This window comes from Diplotaxodon limnothrissa, linkage group LG16 (genome assembly GCF_057381915.1).
Source record: "Diplotaxodon limnothrissa isolate DT_005_m linkage group LG16, D_limnothrissa_male_GT1.1, whole genome shotgun sequence".
Classification (NCBI taxonomy): Eukaryota; Metazoa; Chordata; class Actinopteri; order Cichliformes; family Cichlidae; genus Diplotaxodon; species Diplotaxodon limnothrissa.
The window spans coordinates 7,849,052-7,869,740 of NC_140611.1; the positions used below are offsets into that span (position 1 = coordinate 7,849,052).

At 43.5% G+C, this 20,689-nt stretch overlaps 1 protein-coding gene across 1 annotated transcript in view; it reads right to left on the bottom strand.

The window, feature by feature from the left end:
• Nucleotides 1-408: 408 nt before the first annotated feature.
• Nucleotides 409-20,689, bottom strand: part of LOC146615669 (rho GTPase-activating protein 20-like) — a 30,870-nt gene continuing 10,589 nt past the window's right edge. The window contains exons 4-15 of the mRNA XM_085374142.1: nucleotides 19,834-19,983; nucleotides 19,245-19,286; nucleotides 18,898-18,982; nucleotides 18,673-18,750; nucleotides 18,371-18,437; nucleotides 16,515-16,724; nucleotides 12,426-12,616; nucleotides 11,653-11,817; nucleotides 10,837-10,940; nucleotides 10,215-10,404; nucleotides 4,301-4,412; nucleotides 409-2,980 (exon numbers count right to left, since the gene is read on the bottom strand). Coding sequence (XP_085230268.1) covers nucleotides 1,320-2,980; nucleotides 4,301-4,412; nucleotides 10,215-10,404; nucleotides 10,837-10,940; nucleotides 11,653-11,817; nucleotides 12,426-12,616; nucleotides 16,515-16,724; nucleotides 18,371-18,437; nucleotides 18,673-18,750; nucleotides 18,898-18,982; nucleotides 19,245-19,286; nucleotides 19,834-19,983 — 3,055 coding nt within the window. The 3' untranslated portion in view covers nucleotides 409-1,319. The remainder of the gene's footprint in view (nucleotides 2,981-4,300; nucleotides 4,413-10,214; nucleotides 10,405-10,836; nucleotides 10,941-11,652; nucleotides 11,818-12,425; nucleotides 12,617-16,514; nucleotides 16,725-18,370; nucleotides 18,438-18,672; nucleotides 18,751-18,897; nucleotides 18,983-19,244; nucleotides 19,287-19,833; nucleotides 19,984-20,689) is intronic.

A 20,689-nucleotide genomic window follows, 5' to 3' on the forward strand; every position in this document is an offset into this window, starting at 1 on the left:
CCACTGTCACCAGATCAGGAGATCATGGTGGTGCAGCAGACAAATCTTCAGTAATTGTGTGATGTACCAAAATCTCTGGGGGATGTTTCCAAGCAGCTTGTTAAAGCTACACAAACAATTAAGGATGTTGTGAAGGCAAAAGTGGATCCAACCCATTACAGCAAGGTGTACCTTACAGCAAACTGGCCTCGGTTTCCGAGCAGAGCCATCAAAGGGTGGAGTGTGTCCACACGCTGTTCATTTGTTTGCAATAAATGTTAATGATGATCCTCATCCTGTATCCCACCCTGGTGATAGCCACAAAACTGTCACGCGAAACCACCCCTGTGAACAAATTTCACATTTGACTGGCAAAGTAGTTTCACGAGAGCAACATTTATTGAAATCAATTATATTTTGGTTCTTGTGAATTCCTGCTGGAATTCAAATGTACACAATATACAAAGGGTGCATTTGGTAGCAAATACTCTTTCTATAAAGACAGCAGCAGCAGAATTGGCATGTACAAAAATACACATTTGATTTCCTCACACCACACACCACATACGAAACAACAAGATAATATATTTATATAGAGATTTATACATATATATATATATCTGCATCATAAATATGGAGAACTATACAGGCTGAACACAGTTCTGTAAAGGAGATAATAATATTAATAATAATACAGGACAAAGTACTCCATGAGATCATTTAAAATGGCAGCACATGACAATGGCCTTACTTCTGTGTGTGTGGTCCTGTGAAGAAGCTATGTAAGAGATAACACTGTTTATTACTGGTGCAAACTAACAATAGCTAACATTATCTGTGGGTATGTATTTACATACTTTTCATCACGGTAATAGACAGTGGAATAAGGCCATTTACTGTTAAGTGTCACTATGGAGTCAACACTGCAGCGCTGGAACAAAAAGATCATACATGTATGGACAAAACACACAAACTGGTACATCCAACTCAACATGCACTTGCTCAACAAGGTGTCTCCTTGCGATACCACTGCTGACAAGCTCTCCAGACTTTCATCACATGCTGAAAAAGAAACAACCATAGATCTGGAAGGTGCACAAGGATGCGGTGAGAGAAACATTTTGTCCAGAGAAACCAGATTTTTGGTGTTCGAGACGCTACACTTACGCTGCATCTGTACCTCATAAAAATCTTAAACCGCTGATGTACCATTACAGTAGTCAGCAACAGGTTAAAGGAGTATATGAAAAATAATACAATAAAAAGACAGTTGTGTACAAGTTACAATATCACATGAAAGTCAGTCTCCCCTGTACAGTTTGTCTTTCCAAAGTTCCTTTTTACACATACGATTCTTCTGCAAAAAAAAGTTGCTCAAAGTCCTCCAGCCGCGGGTCACTGCACCGCCTGTTCTGCCACTCCTTCTTACCCTGCACAATTGCTAGCGCGACCTCATGACTCCTCTGCAGGCAGGCGTCCACATCCTCTTGACCTTGTGAGGAAAAGTAGTCCCTTACAGCCCTGGTGGCAGAGGGCGACAAGCAGAGGCGCGGCTTGGCGTGGTTATCTGACGCTCTGCCGTCTTGGGGCCGGGCTTTAGAAGCAGGAAGTCTGTCTAAGATAAGGCTGGGGCCACGGTTAGAGTTCACATTGACCTTAGCAGGCTCAGATGCTCGGCGAGGAAGGGTCTTCCTCCCTCTGTGGATGTCCATGGCAGGAGTTAGAGAGTGGGACTTTTGTCTTTGGAGGACCAGAGTGGTGGCACTCTGTCCAAAGAAAACACCTTTTGGGGGCTGCACGCAGCCACCTTCAGCCAGCCTCTGTGCGATCTCAGCTCCTGGGTTTGGTTTGAGTTTGTTAGGAGAGGTCTGGTCATGGAGCTGTCTCAGATCTTTGACTGTCAGAGGCTTCTCTGTCGCACCGTAAAAAGGAGAGTGGCTGCGCTGCAGCTGCAGCAGAGCCTGCTGGTAAGATGGAGGGCTGCTTGACCTATGTCTGCAGTCTTGATTTGTCACCATGGCCTCCTGGGCACTGACAGAGAAGCAGTTAGTGGTTGAGAAGGATTTCCCGTTAACCACGGGCAGGTCCTCCTCAGTGTGTCCACTATCGGGCTGCCTTAGCGTCAGGCACCGGTCCCTTTTAAGCCACGTGTTAGGGTGGAGGCCATGAGAGTGGGAAGCACTTTGGCAGGTTCGAGGGGGTTGGGTGGCTTGTGGCCAATGAGCCAGCGCTTCTCTCTGAGGGGGAGAGCTCCTTGAGGACTGCTGTGGGCGTCCAGGAAAAAGGGGGGAGAGAGGAAGGGGTTCATTTAACGGAAGTGGCACATTTGTGGCGTAGTCAGTGGAGTACTGTGAGAAAGCAGAGTCTAAGGAGCTGAGGGAGGAGCCGGTTGGTGAGGTTGCCGGTGAAGACAGACTGGAACAACTGGCATCCAGTCGCAGTGGCGGTGGAGGGGCATGCTTCGTCTTCCTCCGCCCGCTGTTCTGGATTTTGACTCCTCTCTTCTCACAGCCATCCTCTCCCTCCTCTTTCAGCTGCAGCCCGTTCAGCCCCTGTTCAAGAAAAACCTCATCCACATCTGCTTCCCCCTCCATGGCAGCATCGTAGCTCGCCTTCCTCACTGACGGGTGGCGGTTATCAGCATGAGCCAACACCATGCTTGAACTCGGCATGCTAGCCAGGGCTAAGGCCGGTTCTGAGCTCCTCCTCAGTCTCCTAGGACCCTGCGACGAGCCGTTGGCGTGGCGTACGCGAGGCTGTCGAACCACGGGACTGAACCTACTGGGTCTGGCCAGAGGCGGGAGCTGCAGCAAAAGGTTAGAATCGGGGTCAGGTTCAGGGTCGCCATCACTGAGCGTGATGACAGAGTCACGGCTGCAGCTGTCCGGCTTGTCTTTGTCGCGAAGCGGAAGCTGTTCCTGGAAGGGAGACTCGGGATCATCGTTCAGCTCGTTCTCCAGACTGTCGTAAGACGAGTCGTTCATCTGGAAGGACGACACATCTGGGAAGAAAAGGAGAAAACATGGTTCACTTTATTAGCAATTAGCAACAGTGCCATTTTTCACTGTAAAGAGTCGCTTTAACTGATTGGTTGCCATTGCTAGAGGACAAAAAAAAAGATTCAATTAACTGAGAGCATTTCCTGAGCTGAATGAACAAAGTCACAGTTCACTGGTGCACATGAGGAGAACAGAGGACAAAGCATATCTCTGCTATGTGCTCTTTGACCCCTGGTGGTTACTTACAGCATGAGGAAGAGCTAACAGCATGAATGAGGATATTCAGTGCTATCTTAATCATGTGATCCTGGCAATCATTGAAATTACTGCAGGTCAATTTGTTGACCCCACTCAACATGACTTAAAGCTCCTGGGCAATTCAGTTGCACCCACACAGAGCAAGCTAGTCAGTCCCAAACCACCTTGATGCAACACAGTGAGGCTTTATCAGTACTTTTTCAGATAATAAATAAAGGATCCTTTATCCCACACACACAAAACACACACACTTGACCTTTAGAACAAATTTGACACAAGAACATCGTCTCCATGTGCATCTGTTTTTTTTTTGTTATGTTTTTTCACAGGACTAGCTGTGCTAAAACCCTCCTAGAACAAAGCTTTGCCACAAGAGCGTCATCAACTCCAGGCATTTGTTTTGGGTTAAAATACATTTTCAGAATAACCAGTTAAATCTTAGATAGTAACGCTTAAAATGTTTGGTGGTTTTGCCCCCAAAATAAGGTTTAACAGGCTTTTCTTTCTTTTTTTACCAGCAGGTTATACAACTACATGTGCAACAACATTAGTGGCTTTTTCAGTTTCAGTTGATGGTAGGGGCGAGCGTGCAGAGTATTGTGGAATTTTACCATCTTATGCGTCAATGAAGTAGACTCAATTCAAGATTTTTTTAATGCCACACCTCTCCCTGTAATAGCTCTGGCTGTGCGGTTTCAGTTTGCATTTATTAAGTCAGAAAACTGAAAGCAAAAGAAACCCAAATTGCAAAATCTGTAAATGTTTCCATTACAGTTGCAGCCTGTTTGTTTTTTTATGGGATCAGACTCTTTAACAATGTAGGAATCAAGTCTCAATACTAAGCACTTTATTAGAGAGCAGTATTTTCTAGACCTCTTGGCTTTTTTGTCACTGTCTCAGCCATTCTTAACAGTTTTTTCCTACAAGCTTATACAACTAAACTGGATCACAAAATCATAAAATGTTAAGAAAAAGCCTGTACATCCTAATTAACTGTTTTTAAATTAAATTCCTACTGATATTCTGTCCTTTCTTTATTGTCTGGCCTAAATCTCAGTTCTTACCAGATCCATGGTCGCTGCTGCTGCTCTTCTGGCTGAAGGTTCTGAAGAGTGATGTGACGTCCCCCAGGAGGGTGCTGCAGTTCTCTATTAGGAAGCGAACAAGCTCACAAACCTGCAGGAACAAACAGCGCCTGATTATTTCATGTTGTCACCAACATCTTCACTTTGCTCTACTTCGGTGGCAAACGATTAGTTTTCACTCTTATAGATTAAGAGGTGTTTGTGTTTACAGATTCATTTGCTGAAGCTGGACCTCACGGAAGCAGCCAGTTCAGCCATAATTTAGCAACACAGAAAGTTTACTGTTATGTGTCTGTGCAATACCGATCGGACTCACAAACTGCAACGTGAAACACAAAACGTGGCGTCGTGACTGGGTTGCACCAGCCGACAGCTTGTGTTTTCCATCCTGGGGCACAAAGACATTTATGTCTAAGTCAGTGGTCCAATAAAAGCGATGTAGAGGCAAATCGGAGCAGAGAGAGGTCTGCCTGCTGCCACCACATCCCAGGCGGTGTGTAGGTACCAACTGCTGATTTCATTTGAAATTACTGACACAATCCATTTTTAATAAGACTAAAAACCGGAGTTTTGTGCAGCCATGGTCGTGTGAACGGCCTGTGTCATATTTTTAACTTGATACTTGTACTTGATGCACATTCTGCAGACATGTAAGTATTTTTAGATCTCACACCTTTCTATTTATCCAATAGCATTTAAAAGTGTAGATTTTCACAGCACCCTGATACATTTCTGATCTTTTAAATTGCTACACTCCTGCAAGATCGCTGAGGTCTGCGGATCAATTGCTCCTGGCTGTCCCGAGGTCCAGATTAAAGCACAGGGGAGATCCGGCCTTTGCTGTAACTGATTCGAAACTGTGGAACAAACTGCCCCTTCACACCAGGACCTCCCCAAAACTGGACACTTTTAAAACCCATCTGAAAAGACACTTTTATTCCTTGGCTTTTAAATCAGAATGAGTTTGTATTACTTTTATCTTATTTCTTACTCAAATCTTCTAATTTTATGATTCTTTTTCTTAACTCTTATCATGTCTCCCTATGTTTTTATTTCTTTTAATTATCTTAATTGTACAGCACCTTGGTCAACGTTTTCGTTTTAAATGTGCTATATAAATAAATTTGACTTTGACTTGACAGAAAAGCAGGAAACGGGTCACGCAGATGCTCAGAACAACGTCTGAGAAGCAGAGTGCTTAAACTTGTGTGTGGTTGTTAATACTGTAGCTACTGACTTGTGATATCACTGCTCTATGATATAGTGACCCAAATAACTTTGTGGCACTGTTTTCAAACAGCTGTCAAAAGCTCTTTTTAACATTTTTTTCCCATATTATCATTTTGGGGAAACATTTCTTTTCATTTGCTTGCGTTGATGTCAACCTCCACAGTGAACGGGAAAACATCGACTCCCTCTCCTCCATCCATTCCTTCTTACCAGCCCTGGAAAATGTCCTGATAATACTGGCTATGACATCATCAGTTGGCTTTGATACCGAATACAATGTAGGTGTAGTTTTTTTCCCCATTTTGTGTGCTTTTGTGTTTTTTTTTTAACTTAAAGCCAATCACGACTTTTCGCAGCAAAACCACGGCCACAAATGTCACAAAGGGGCAAGAATCTTTGAAAGGGATCCAAATACCAATCGTTCGCCGCTGAACGACTAATTTAAGCACATTCAGTTGATGTCTTCAAACACTGTAACGCTGTCTGTGCTTTATGAGTTTTATCAGCCCAGTTGGAATCCATCCTCAAACAAATCACACTACTTGGCAGAAACCGCTGCCTTTAAAACTAAACAGACAAAATTTACACACATGACGTCCTGTGACACAAATAGTTGGCAAACGCCGGGGCCACTGGGAAATTTCCACTGAAATCTGCCTGATGTGTACATAAATAAGCCTGTGACACTATGGAAATACTGCGCCGGTAAACACTCATTTGTTTGTTTGTGGGCCAGATGTTGTCTGGTCTGTGTCTGCACGGTGTCCGTATGCGCCAAAAAACCGTCGTCTGTCCAAACAAGGAGTAATCAGGCTGTGCTAAAAAGTCCTTTAAAATGGTTTTCTTTCCTCTAAACCCAGCGTTTTATTAAAGCTTGAAAAAAATCCACTTTTTAAACTACCACTCACAGTTTATTTATTTACATTTAAGCTAGCAGATGATGGATGATGAGCTGTACATTCAGAGTTATGTAACGCAATGAACTCCACAACTGTTTCTTTGAAGTGTTCAGGAAGCCAATCATCATCACAAACAACTTTAGTCGAGGTCATACATGCACGCTATCAATCAAACGGTGGCGTTCGTGATCAACAGCACCCAGTCAATCTGAATTATGTCCTAAATCCGTCCGTTTACAAATGAAACATAATTTAAAACTGGATGATGTGGTTATTTATGACTCGTTGAACTAGTTTTTTTATTTCTATTTTCTATAAAAGGAGTCATATTGCAGTTGCTCACAGTTTGCTGCCGCAAAGTCCTGGAGGGTAAATTGCTCTTCCAGCAAACTCGGGTCAGGTTTTTAAAGACAACTAAACATGTGTGAACAGGGTGCGAGTTTTGGGAACTTGCGATCAATATACAGGACCTGCCGCAGTTCCAACCACCAAAAACAAGTCCCTGCCAGACCTTGGCAATGATTTACATAGATCTTGTTGCAAATCTCTCCCGTGACACTGACTTTTTACATCTGCATGGGAGGCAACAGAAAGGTAATTGTTGATTTTCAAACAGAGCTAACATTAGGCGGGTATTTAAAGTTGATCCGCCTCCAATATTTTGGATATAACATATCTGATCAAGACTTTTAAATAACCCAACACTGACAACCTAGGTTTCTTTGGAAAGGAGGAATTGGTGCCATATGGCCATGATAAAACACCTAGACCTTGGATTCCTTCTTTTTGTTCTCGTTAGATACTGGATCTATAGCTCTATCTATGGATAATGGCATTAATAAAATTTAAATATTACAGAAAACAGGTGAGAAAGATCCTCCAACCGTGTTATGGGTGTTGACTTTGCATAGTATGTCAACCAGAGGGCAACTTCCCTGTTGGCAACACGCGTGTTTCGAATGAAGCAAATAATTAGCTGATATAAACCAGCAGCGTAAATAGGAGGCTAGCATCACGAAGGTGTAAAAATCTACCCTGAATCAAATCTGTGCATCCATCCACTGTGGCAACACTCAGCATCCCTCACTGTCACCCAGTGAGAGTGAGCACTGCTACGTGATGCAAAGCACTGAACAAAAGGAGCCTGTGGGCATCCAGGAGATTTTCACTTATTCATCCATCAGCAGCCCATTCAGAACCTCTTGTTCACCTCAGTGAGATGTCATCTTTAACTCTCTCAAGCATTCAGAAAACCAGGAAATACGAACTCTATGCATCATTCACAAAATATGTATCTGTTGCATGAACTGCAGATTCCTACTGTAAGAGTATACAATAGTACTGCAAGATTTGGAAGAAATCTTCCAGTATTTGGGCGTGTATGTGCGTAAAAATGCTGCAACTGTGCACGCTGGAAAACCATCCATGCAGCATTCTGAGCTGGGTATCACTTTTCTGTGATTTTACTATAATATAGAAAAGCAAAACAAAGCAGAAGAAAAGCAAAAGTTGCATTCTCCAGAGCCAAGCCTGAGGAAAAACAACTTACTTCTAAATGATTTATCTCTTCCTGTCTCCATTTAAAGTTAGACGCAAACTGCATTTACCTCAGATGCTCTTTAAGGGATATGTTCAGCCAAAAACCTTTAAATTATATGCTTCATGAAAGCAGGAGGGACACGAAGGCTAAACTGAACTGGCCAACAGTGAGCACAGACATGTCCTCGGAAAAGGTTGAAAACCGGCCAATACACATCCACGATCCCCCCCAAAAAAGTTTTAAATTGGCCCCTGTCTTTGACTGCAAGGTGGGAATGCTGAAAATTTGTCTTCCCCCCCCCCCCCCCCCCCCAGGAAAATAGCCGCCTGTGCTCGAGACGAACACACAAATATGCGGTGTGCGAGAGGGAAAGTGTTATCAGGGGAGTATTTGTGAAGCTGATATTTAAGTATTTGTGGGTGATGAGGGTATTTTTTGCCAACGAGCACTTATGTGAGTGTGTGTGTGTGTGTGTGTGTGTGTGTGTGTGTGTGTGTGTGTGTGTGTGTGTGGAGAGAGAAAGAGGGTGTTTCAGTGACACAATTTTCCACAAAAACATCCCAGTCCTCAGATTCTGTAGGAAATTCTTTGCGTGTTTTCTCAAATGAACCTCAACCACTTCTAGACAAACACGCACACACACACGCACACACATACACACACAGATTGGAAAAGATAAGCAAAACAGCCACCCAGTGAGATTATGTGTAACTAAATAACTGTAACTTTCCAAACAGACCACAAATCAGCAGACTTTGTATGCTTAGGGTTTCAGTGACTATATGATGGGCTCTGGTGGGCGAGGGGCCTTCCTATGTGGGCTCTGGCTGTAGAATTAAGCCATTCCAGGCCAGAATGGCTGGCTAAGACATACGGTTGCTTCACTGCAGACTTCACTTTATATACACAAAAGTACAGAGAAACTGCAGTGATATTCATGCAGACTCTACTCCAACATTGTCACAAAGTAGTTCGAGAGGTAAATAAAATTTCCTGTTTTTGTTCTTGTTTTTCTTTACAATTAACGAGAATTAACCCCGGTGACACTCACCAAACTAGATGCTGTGCATGTGTTTCTCTATACGAGAAGCTAAACTTGCCGAGTCTTGTTCTAAACTCGGGGATTTGAAGCTTAGCTGAATGTAAGAGGCTTATGAGTAACTGTCAAAGATCACATGTGAATGAGACTGACAGTGCGCGTCTGTGGGACGGGGGTTTGCGTGTGTGTGACTGCTGTGTGGCAGTGGGTCAGCTCCTGATCTGAGGTGGGCAGTCACGTCCACGGGGAAAGCCTTCAGTCTGCAGACAAATGGCTCTTGGCCTGACGTGAAGTATGCATGTGAGCACTTAGTGTACGTATACACCTGTGTCAGTGAAGCCTCTGTAACTTAACTGTCAGTCAAATTCAGGTCTCTGCTTGGTCACGAGCAGTTTGCTTCTGTTTTTTCCCTCCAAATGTTAAATTCCTCGCACTCTGCAAACTGCCTGTGGAAGCAGATCAGAGCACTTTGGCTTTTTGAGAAACGCATTTTCTTGCGAGCGGGATGATAACAACGATACTACTCTAATCTCTATACATTAAGAAAATTTAGCTGCAGGCAGCAGATCTCAGGGTAGTATGTAGATGGGAAACAAAGGAAGTAGGTCTCCTTGCTCTGTGTAACCTAATCCTCCTATTAGCACCTCTGAAAGTCTTTAAGTTTCATGCTGTGTCTCGTTTATTTTGCATGTACAAAAACCAAAGTGTAGAAATTTGTGGTTTTTCCAGAGGTTCTGTGCAGAAGTATTTCTTGGCCCCGAGCAGGCAAACTGCTCCGCTGTTACACTGAGACTCATATTACTCCAACAAACATCTCCCTCAACTCTCAGCAAGAAGGCTGGATAAGCGTTTTCCCCCAACATGTCACATTATTGTACTAAATGTGACCAGCCAAGTTAAAGATTTTATATTTGGATAAGTCTCTAAAGCAGGGGTAGGCAACTCCAGGCCTCGAGTGCCGGTGTTCTGCAGGTTTTAGATGTCCTTGATCCAACACAGCTGATTTAAATGGCTAAATTACCTCCTCAACATGTCTTTAAGTTCTCCAGAGGCCTGGTAATGAACTTATCATTTGATTCAGGTGTGTTGACCCAGGTGAGATCAAAAACCTGCAGGACACCGGCACTTGAGGCCTGGAGTTGCCTACCCCTGCTCTAAAGTGTCCATAGGCCTGTCCCGTCTCACCTTTTTAGTGGCCTCCCCTTCCATCTCAGGGGTGCTTGGCGCCGGAGACCAGAGCATGCTGGGAGCAATGCAGACAGACAGGTTGAAGGCGTTCATCTGGTTGTCGTCGGCACTGCCCTGTATGCAGTGGAGTACCGCGATCACGTGTCGCAGCAGAAGCAGATTGTCACTGGGAAGGAGGTGGAGGAGCCTAATGGGAGTGGGGCAGGAAATGAGATCAAACACATTACGAAAAACATCCTCGGTCCCTGCTTCTTCCTTTCAGTACGGCTGCTTGTTTCTGCCCGGACGAGAATTTCCACTGTTGCTTTTTCTCCTAAGCAGAAGGAATTTTGTTTGTTGCTACTGGAAATACACACATCCCTGCTCTCTGTTTTTAGTTCTCATTCTAAACATAAACTGTAGGTAATTAAAGGAAAAAACCAACAGCGTCTAAGGTGTTACTCTACCACAGGCCACCAGAACAGCCATTTATTCAATCTTTCCTGTCCTGTGTTGCTGACTTATGTAAAATGCGCGTAGGATTTGCATCTTCTTGTCAGACACTGACAGCTATACGATTAGCAGGACGATCACGGCCTTAGATATCGCATGTTTTAGGATTTCAAGAGAGATCTCTTACCTCTGGACAGCTGGTATCCTCTCCTCTCCTCCTTCCATCGCTTCCATCCACTGGTCATACAGGTCCACGCACAGCATGCTGCCTGGGATATTTCGCAGGAAGTCCTGTATGCAAAACGTTTATAAGTGAAGCTGAAGAATGCCTTATACTGACAGACAGGCATTATAGACTGGAAACAACTGTCAAAGGGATTTTTGCTGCTCTCACTTTTTTATGGCTTCATCTGTGGTTGTGGTTCTTTCGATCCTAGCTTGGTGGTCGTATAATAATCACTGAACAAATCCAATTATGTTAGTGCATTTTTACTTGTGAAATTAAAGTTAGGCTACTGGCACAACAGGTAGGAGTTGTGATGATTGCTGACAGTGATATATCTTCCTCAAGGATACTTTAGCATGCAGACTGGAGCAGCCAGGGATTGAACCGGTAGACTAGTAAATGACTTCCTCTCCGTCCTGCAATTTAAAGGGCTACAGCCACCCCTTTATATCACAGGAGGCTGACAATCCTTGCACTCTATGTGGAAAACAAGTGAAACAAAATTTAAAAAGGGAGTTGGACCATCTCTAAAAAAAAGAAATAAATGAAGAAGAAGAAGGCCCGAGCTACTCCCTGGATGCCCGACTGTATGACAGCCGTTTGGCCTGGATCCTGAACAATGCTGCACCTTGTGTGTGTGACTGGCCGTCTGCCTGGCTATGCAGAGACAGATTATCCTGTCTGGACTAAGGTGACTTTGGACCAACATCAGTCGTGCCTGTTTTCAGTTTCAAACAAGAAAGAGAGACGGGGGAAGAGCTGTGTGTGTGTGGTTACCTTGAGGACAGCAGCGATGACGAACACAGACTGGTGTGTGATCTCCGCGTCCTCGCTCCCACTGTCCAGCCTGTCTCGGAGCTCCCGGCAGGCTTTTGCTCCAGCTGAACGCCTGAAGACGCCTCTGGTGTATGGCCCCTCCAGGTACAGAAATGCCAGCATGTCCTTTGGGGGAACATCGAAACAGAAGGTTACCAACTTGTTCAGTTTAATAACAATGTCATTTGATGAAACAGGAGAACTTAATGTCAGAGATTACACAAGCGGGAGCTTAGGAAACAGGCCCTAATGGCAGAAGGCATTTCATTCCACTGAGGTCTTAATTGCAAAGAATTCCTGCCAGAATTTTTATCTCGATTTCAATTTGGCACCTCCCTTTAACAGATTCTTCTGTGGACCAACAGGAGGAACGTGTCTGAATCAGTGTTTCTACAAAGAACGAAAGAAAGACGTCTCTCTTAGAGGACACCTCAGTGAGAGGGTCACTCACTCCCAATAAGAAGAATGTGTACATTAAAATATATTCTGTTTCCAGGAAAAAAAATCTGATTTAATCTAAAATGGAAAATGGGTCCGCCAATTATTTTAAGTGGTTGGTGGATGTATTAAAGTCATAGAATAGTAAGATTGCAGCAGTAGAAGTCAAATAAAATGCTCCTAAAATAATCTACTTTCTCACACCCTCAAGTCTCTCGTTCCCTAACTAAACAGTCAACCTGTGTTCCCTCAAGTCAGGGTCCTGACCCCTGTTATGTGAACTCCACTCGGCTTACCATGACAGGTTTAGGCAGGCCGTTTTCTGGAGAGCAGATGGAGCTCAAGGGCTGTCCGAACAGCCGACCGTGAGCGGCGGAGAGCAAGGTTGGGGACAGGGGCACGCCGTCCAGCTGTGTGCTCGAACCTCTCCAGAAAGGCCAATTGATCAGAGATCTCTTTCTCTTAAAAGACTTCTGCTGACCAGGCTCTGTGGGTAGGAAAATAAAAATAGAGGAAGGAGAACTTTAGTTTGAGATATAATCAAACTTTTGTTGTTGAGTAATGGATGGCGAATGTGCCCCAAGGTACGTTCAGGAAACCAAACTGTTTGATTCACATAGCTTCAAAAGTGCAGACTCAGAAACTGTTTCGTAATGTTTACTTTTGTGGGCTTGAATTTCGGGCAGAACTGCTTACGAATTGCCCATCAGCGTCAGATGCAGGAGCTTTTCATCATGCATCATGCTAACGCGCTGCTCATGGTTGAGAAATGAAAACCAATGAAAGCAGATGTGATAGACGATGGTTTACTCTGTTTACTCATGCGGGTGCGTTTAACAAAACCTCATAGCGAGCTGATATAGGTCACATCTCTGCTTTCCTGTCTCAATAAAGGCTAAAAAGAACATGTGCATGTGACTGCGTGTTCCCTTTCCTAAGTTTTTGCACAGCAGTGCAAAGGCACAATGTCTGCCTGTGTAGTTCAAGCACCAGCTCAGCATGTTTTTGCATAGCACGTGTGCACTGAAGTGCCTATAAATAAGAATGTACATTTACTTTAGCGTGTAATTAGACATCTAAAATAAACAAGCAGTTTAAAAAGCTAGTTTTAGCATGATTAACTCCCGTGGAGCGCATTAGAATTACAATTAGCTGCTAAACAGAAGAAATGTATATTTAATAATGACTTAATTTCTTTGTGTTTTGGACTGCTGATTAAATAAAATGTCACTCCGGGCTGAAATGCATTTCAAAAACCTTGATTCATATCACAAATGTTATGATAATGACTCATTCGTCACTAATTGTGGCAGCACTGCCTTTCTGAGCCACCGCCGACGTTTTTAGACGGGCAAAATGTGCAAACAGTGCATTAAATCTCTTAAAGGGCCATTGTAGTGAAATGTAATTGTAGCAGCTTTGAATTGCCAACAATCTTGAAATGATAACATTTATGTTATTAAGTGTCGGTGATTTGTATCCAAGGGTGGGACTCAACCTAACAAACAAAAGATTCTTTCGGTGGGCGGGGGACCCATCGGCCCCGAAAGGGCCCTCAGAATACACGCCATACCTCACATAGAATTCATTATTTAACAATCTGCCGTGGCGTGATGCCCAAATACACTCTGGAACAAAGTTCAACAGTAACAGATTTACTGGCCTGTTCTGGCACTTCTCAGCAGGCCTTTGCCATCAAAAAATGAAAAAACATGACCTTGGTGTAAATCAGGTGTTACATCATTACGGCTCTCGAGGCAGGGAACCGTTTTAGAGACAGTGGAATGAGGAAACAGACACAGACGACATGTCTGGGTGGGCAGTCTCTGTCATCTTACACTAATCTTCTACTGTGTTATAAAACAGGTGCTAGATGTTGTATTTCTCTTCATTGACAATGAAATTACCACAGACATGACTACACAGTGACGTCAGTGTCCTGTAATAGAAACCCCAGATTACAGGTGCTGACATGTTAGTAGTTTACTTATTTCATTTTTAGGCAAATGGAATAATCTTTCATCTTTGCATAAATGCAATAATTCTATTCGATTCTTAGTTTTTCCAAATAACCAAATCAACACTGCCGGTGTAGCTAGCTCCAGAGGATGGGCCAACCTGGCTCTGTCAGTGTTGCCAACTTAGCAACCTTGCCGCTATACTTTGCGAGTTTTCAGACCCCCTTAGTGACTTTTTTTTTTTTTTCAAAAAAAGCGACTAACGACAAATATGGCGACTTTTGCTGGTGTTATTAGGAAGACGTATGACCACTTTTTGACGTGAAAGCACGTATCGCTCTTACTCTCAACAAGCAGCGGTGCTACCGTGGGCACCTCGCCCGTGCCGAAGCGCTCACAGGCGGCGGATAGTCCTCACGCAACACTCCCCCCCAGCTGCTGTCAGAGCAGGAGACGTTCACCCCTACGCATCCTGCAAATGAACCTCCAGTGAGCGAAGCCGCTGCTCCCGCCCTGACTGTAATGACGTCAGTTCTTCTTTTACTCTTACTTTTTGTGGATCACAAGCTTTAAACCTACTTAAAACACACACACACACACAGACTTTTTTGTGTGTCTATGTGTGTGTGTGTGTAACTCCGCCAGAGGCTGTTTTGGGTCACAAGCCCGGATAAAGGAGGAGGGTTGGAATGACTAAAAAAACAATAATTGCTAAAAGAATTTAATTTGTAGTTCCAAATATATTCAGAATGCATTTAGGGTGTTTTTTACTCACTTTACGTCTCGTCCAGGATGCTATTTCTCTCTCCTAAAAGTTAGGTTACAATTACATAAGCATGACAAATTATGCAAATTAGGCGATGACGTCATTTAGCGACTTTTAGGACAACCAATAACGATTTTCCTTACTGAGGAGTTGGCAACACTGGGCTCTACTGAACTGTAGGAAATGAATGCTTTGACAAGCAGACTTTAAGCCACTTCCAAGGGTGGACATGCCAGTAATATGGTTCATATTGTAATGGGAACATAGAAAATCTCTTCTTGCAGTTGAATGCACAACAATACCTGTTTTTATAGGTCTAGTACAAAATCTTTGCTCATTTTTCAAGTGCTGAGACAGCATAGATCTGTGTTGCTGTGTGCAGTGGTTCTTTATCCACGTTCAGCCTCACTCTCTGTTGCTGCCATGAGCCACCTCAAAGGCTTTTTGTCCAGTTACAGTATCTCCCCAGTAGACTGGCACAAACTGGACATGAAGCATGTTGGGGAACAACTGGAGGAGTTTTATTTGTCATACACCCGCTAGTTGTTAAACATGTACAATTTCCTGTGTGATTGTTTGAGAATAAATGGCTGAAATGAGGCTTTTGTCAGGGCTACAAGCCAGTAAACACATATTCGTTAGCTTTCTGGTTGGGCGCGAGCAATTAGGCATGTATGGTGGCGGGGCTGTTATGGAGAGATTACGTAAGACCCTGTTGTGCCTGAAGCAAAGGAATCTGAGGCAAAGCTTGCGGTTGGCAAACTGGAGCCTACTTGACTGGAAAACACACATTTTTTTTCTCCTCTGCTTCTTCCCGCCACTAAACCTCATCATGTCCTTTTTCCATCCTGGTCTCCGTACCCGCAGTTCATCCTCACTCCTGTCCACCGTCATGTTGTTTTTCTTCCTCCTAATTTATCCGTACCTCTCCGCTTTAAGGTCCAAGTTTCAGTCTTTTGGTCTGCAAATCCTTTCTCTCTCTGCCATAGTTGTCTGTTTCTTTTTCCTTCACCTCTACTGACCTTCCACACTTACTCAATAGCTGTGTCATCTCTTTCTACTTTCCATCTTCCTATTCCCACATTTATCCGGTCCTTCTGGGGTTTCTTCCTCTTTGTCTGTCCGATGTTTTTCTTATTTTGACACCGCGTCTGTTCCAACCCCTGCTGTAACCCACCGCTCCATTAAAATGCTCTTCCCACCGTCGATGACGCTTTTTTTCCCCTTCTTGTCCACCTGCTGATTCAAACTGAGGACTAACAAACACGACGGTAACCTCAAAGACGAGCACAAACATACTGAAATGTTTTATATAAGTGGAACTCGCTCTGGGAAGTACTTTCAGTTCTGTATTAATACTTCTGTATCCTCATATTTCCTCTTGTGGTTTCACAGAGAGTTAGATTTATGGATGGATTCCTCACAGTGACCAACCATGTACTCAGAAAACCTAAGCTGCCACGGTAATGACAAAAACAACAATGTTTACTTCTCTCACTTCATGAATATTCCGTGGTGCATGAAGGGCCATCATCAGAATGCTACCGTTTTAAACCCCAAACGATTAACTTTAAATACTTAATGGTGGATGTAATTTTAATACCTACTACTAATAAACACAACCAAAATACCAGACACATACTGACTATGAAATCCCTTACCTAAAAGTTGAGTCTGCCCAAGGACAGCCTTGTTGGGTTTCAGTATAAATTGGCACTGCGTGTCTGGAGGGAGACACTGGTCCAACAGAAGAACCCCTGGGCAGTCTGTGGGACTCAGCACATCCTTCCCTCCTCCTCCTCCAAGTCCTCCACAATTGCTCCCAACGTCTCGAATGTGGCTCATCTTGATGCTGAAGGGAAACTCGTGGCCTGAATGAAAGGTCAAAGTTTAGCGCTGGAGGGCCTGGTGTTTGCAGTCTGTGCACCTCACATGATGCTTTAAAAAAAAGGGGCATATACAGCATTGCATTTTGCAACACAGCGTCATAAATTCTGTGTTTGCGTGTCAGGAATTCTGTGTGGACTACAAAACAAAAGATTATGGTAACACAAAAAACCCACAAGAAAACCACGTCCTCTGAAATGTTCCCAGATGGTGAGTTTTGAACCACTGATGCATGCATAGAAGTGAGAAGTGGAGAGTTTTTTTCTAAATACTCATTGAGGAAGAGACGCTGTGTTTCTAGATGTCAGTACGTTTTGTTATTCACCACATCCTACATCATTACCCAACTGTTGAACTACTTCTTTTAAGGGTGCCTTTAAAAGGGAAATATTTTAAGGTAATCAAATTCAGCCATATCTATTGTGTGTCCCAGATGCGACTGGAGACCCATAAAAACACAAGAAAGAGACCTTGTCTCCTTGTTCCTTTTCTCCGCAGATCAGAAAGTGTGTGTCTTTGAATGAGGTGCTCAGATTTGCAGCTGGTTGTGACATCAAAACTAGATAAGCACATACCCCAGCTGGTCAGCAGATCTGCCAAAATAGGACAGTGAGCCATTGTTATTTCCTAGCTAGAGCAGCTTCTCCAAACTCAAGGGCCAAACTGTTTGTTCTACGAGCACAACGTGCCAGCAAGTGTTAACAAATTACGCAGCTAATGATATCAGAAGGCTGAGGGAGAATAGGAAATTATGGGAACCAGTAAACAAAAGACTGTGTGTCAGTTACTGCGTTTTTTATGTTTTCTTTTGTTCTCTGGTCCTTACTGACCTCAGATTGCTTTTTTTTGGCTCCATTTTTACTCTGCTTACTTCTTCCCTTCTCTGTACTGAATTTTAAAACCCATGAAATCCCAGCAGGGTCCCTCTTGTTTCTGTGCTTTTCATTTTCTGCTGTCAGACAACACCGTGCCTATGAAGTAGCACGCGCAAACCATGTTCCAAGCTTCCCCTCTGCACTGATAAAAACCTGATTTTATAAAATCATGATACACGCACGGAGGCCTACGCTGTGCAATGATTTGGCCTCATTTAGATCTAAAATGATCACTTAAAGCAGAGGTGTCCAACTCCAGGCCTCAAGCGCCGGTGTCCTGCAGGTTTTAGATCTCACCCTGGGTCAACACACCTGAAGCAAATTAGTTCATTACCAGGCCTCTGGAGAACTTCAAGACATCTTGAGGAGGTAATTTAGCCATTTAGATCAGCTGAAAACCTGCAGGACACCGGCCCTCGAGGCCTAGAATTGGACATCCCTGACTTAGAGAGAAAGCCAGAAGCAAAATCATGGCTGCATCTGATATATGAATGGATTACTGCGCCAACTGGCTGCTGCAGTCATTCATTCACAGAGCGCTACCTAAAAAGGCCGTGGGCATCAACGGCTTAGTTGGATTTAAAAACGCCGATAAAACTGCGGGGTCTTCATGAAGGCTGAAATAAAGTTCTGTTTCATAACCAGTTCGAGGTACCTGTGAGACTTACATAAACTCATTAAAAAGGGGTATAATGTGACTGCTTTAAGCTATTTTTTATTATTTTGTTTTATACAGTGATGTCAGTAGGACTCACCGATAAGTGGATATGGAGGGTCATCCTTAATGGAGTTCACCCACAGCCGGTGGTCTTTAACGCAACCCTAAGAAGAGAAAAAGAGAATCACTTTTAATGAGATTGCAAAAAGAAACTCCTTTAGTAAAAACTGCTCTGACACCACTTCAGCCATCAGGTTTTGCACTGTTTCACAGAGCTTGTGAATCCCAGAAGGTCCATTACTGAGAGCCTCGAGAGAGTTTTGTAGCATCGCACGACAAAGTTTAATATCTAGCGATCATCAATCACTGGATCCTGAACACAGGCCTTCGGTTACTTACTGATATGCTGAACTGCAGCAGAGCCATGCGGATGACTTCAGTGGTGCTGTCTGTGTTGCTGACCGCAAGCGTCTTGGCCTGGTGGAAACATTTTTGGGTAAACATCACGGAAATATGTAGATGTTTGTGTGATCCGTAAGTTATAGTGGTGCTAGAGATGTTATAATAGCTGTTTTTGTGCTGACAGAGGCAATGAAAACTCACGGGGGATGAAGGGAAACTTACATATGCACAGTTTCCAATATCCTTTGCGAAGATTTTCAGAGGAATGGTCTTTGGGTCGTCCTTCTCTTTTCCCTCACTTATCCGACTGAGTTTGGTGGAAAACAGGGAATGGGAAGGAGGTCAGTGTTATAGCGAGAATATTGTTTTAGAATAACACTTTTGTATAAGTTTATGAATTTGTCTGTTAATACAAAACATTCATGCTGTGGAGGCTTCAGCTTAATCATTTTATTCTTTAAAATCAAATCCTTTCTGGCCTGTAGAGGGGAATCTGATTTGCAAGGAAGAACTTTAAGCTAAACAAAGCATTAGGGCCAAAGAAAAAGAACCTCTAATCAATATGTTACCTGTTGACGAGCGCCAGCCACTTGTCCTTAGTCTCTTCAGAGCTGAAATGAAATCAGTGATGTTACAAAACACAATCAGAGGAAAAGTAACTGTCGCTCTTGCTTTGTTATGTAACTCCCGCAGTTAAAAACCAGACTTCCCCCTGGAGCCATGACTGGATTCCTCTTGATGGAAAATATAATGGGTGTGTTTGTGAATGGGTACACAGGTGTAGATGCTGCTAAGGCAGGTGCAAATATACGGCGCTGAATACATCTGTACGTGCTGCATGTTTGTGCCTGTGTGTGGTTACTCGCTCTATTTTTACTGAGACAGCTTTATGACTGAAAGCTGCCTTTGTGCTTAAGCTTTTTATGGATTTTGCGGTGGGGTTCTCTACTATACTGTACATCTGCACCTCAGTACATTGCGTACTTTTCCAGAAATATTCAGGAGTAAGCGGTTAACGGGCTGGCAATGAATACTTTAGAGGAAATTGAGTTACCTCAAGCTTCTCCTGTTTGATCGAATCAAGATAATTTGAAAAAACATGGCTACATTTCACCTTCTAGGAATTCCTATTCTTGGATGTGAACAATTTGTACATACCTGAAGGTGGCTACACAGTTACAGGTGGGCCAGCCCATCACGAAGCTCCTCTCGGGGTTCGTGCTTCCTTCGCACACTTCCTCCATGCAGTTAGCCGTCCACATCTCGCAAACCCGGACCTGAGCCTTCACCTTGAAATGAGTAGGAGACCTGCAAACAAGCAAAACAGCATGCTATATTACAGTGTTTTGTGATAAATGTGATAAGTGCTCATATCTATCAACTGGTTTCAGGGTTTCAAGGCATTCCACAAGGAACTTTTTGGGCATTAAGTGCGGAATCTGACTTAGTTTTCTTTAAATAACTGATGTCCATAAACCTCCTGTGGCATATGGCAATCTAAAAAAACACTTAATATAGAAGCAAAATATTAAAAGATTCAGCTATTCTCAGACGTTAAACACAGGCATGCTCAGTAGACATGTATTTATGTGCCACAGCATCTGTAATTATCGAGGGAGATGATCCGAATGCATACATTTGGCAAACAAACACATACTCTCTGCTTTATGGATATAAAGGCGCACGCACACAGACACACACACCACTCAACTTTTAAAAATTTCCCCTCCTCCCTCTTGCTATCACTATCTTTCAAACACATACACACCAACACACATTCCTCTAACTCACCCTGGGTTCAGCCACAATGTATTAAAGCCAATTATAGCATACACTCTCTCCACTGAGAGGGTCAGCTCCGCCCACTGGCACATGACTCCCAGGACAGACCGCAGCCATCCTGCTGTGTCTGCACTGAGGGGTTTGTGTGTACAGTAAGTACATACTGTAAGTGTGCAGAGCTTGTGTGTTTATGTGTATGTGTGAGTGTGTGTGTGTTTGTGTGGACCTCAAA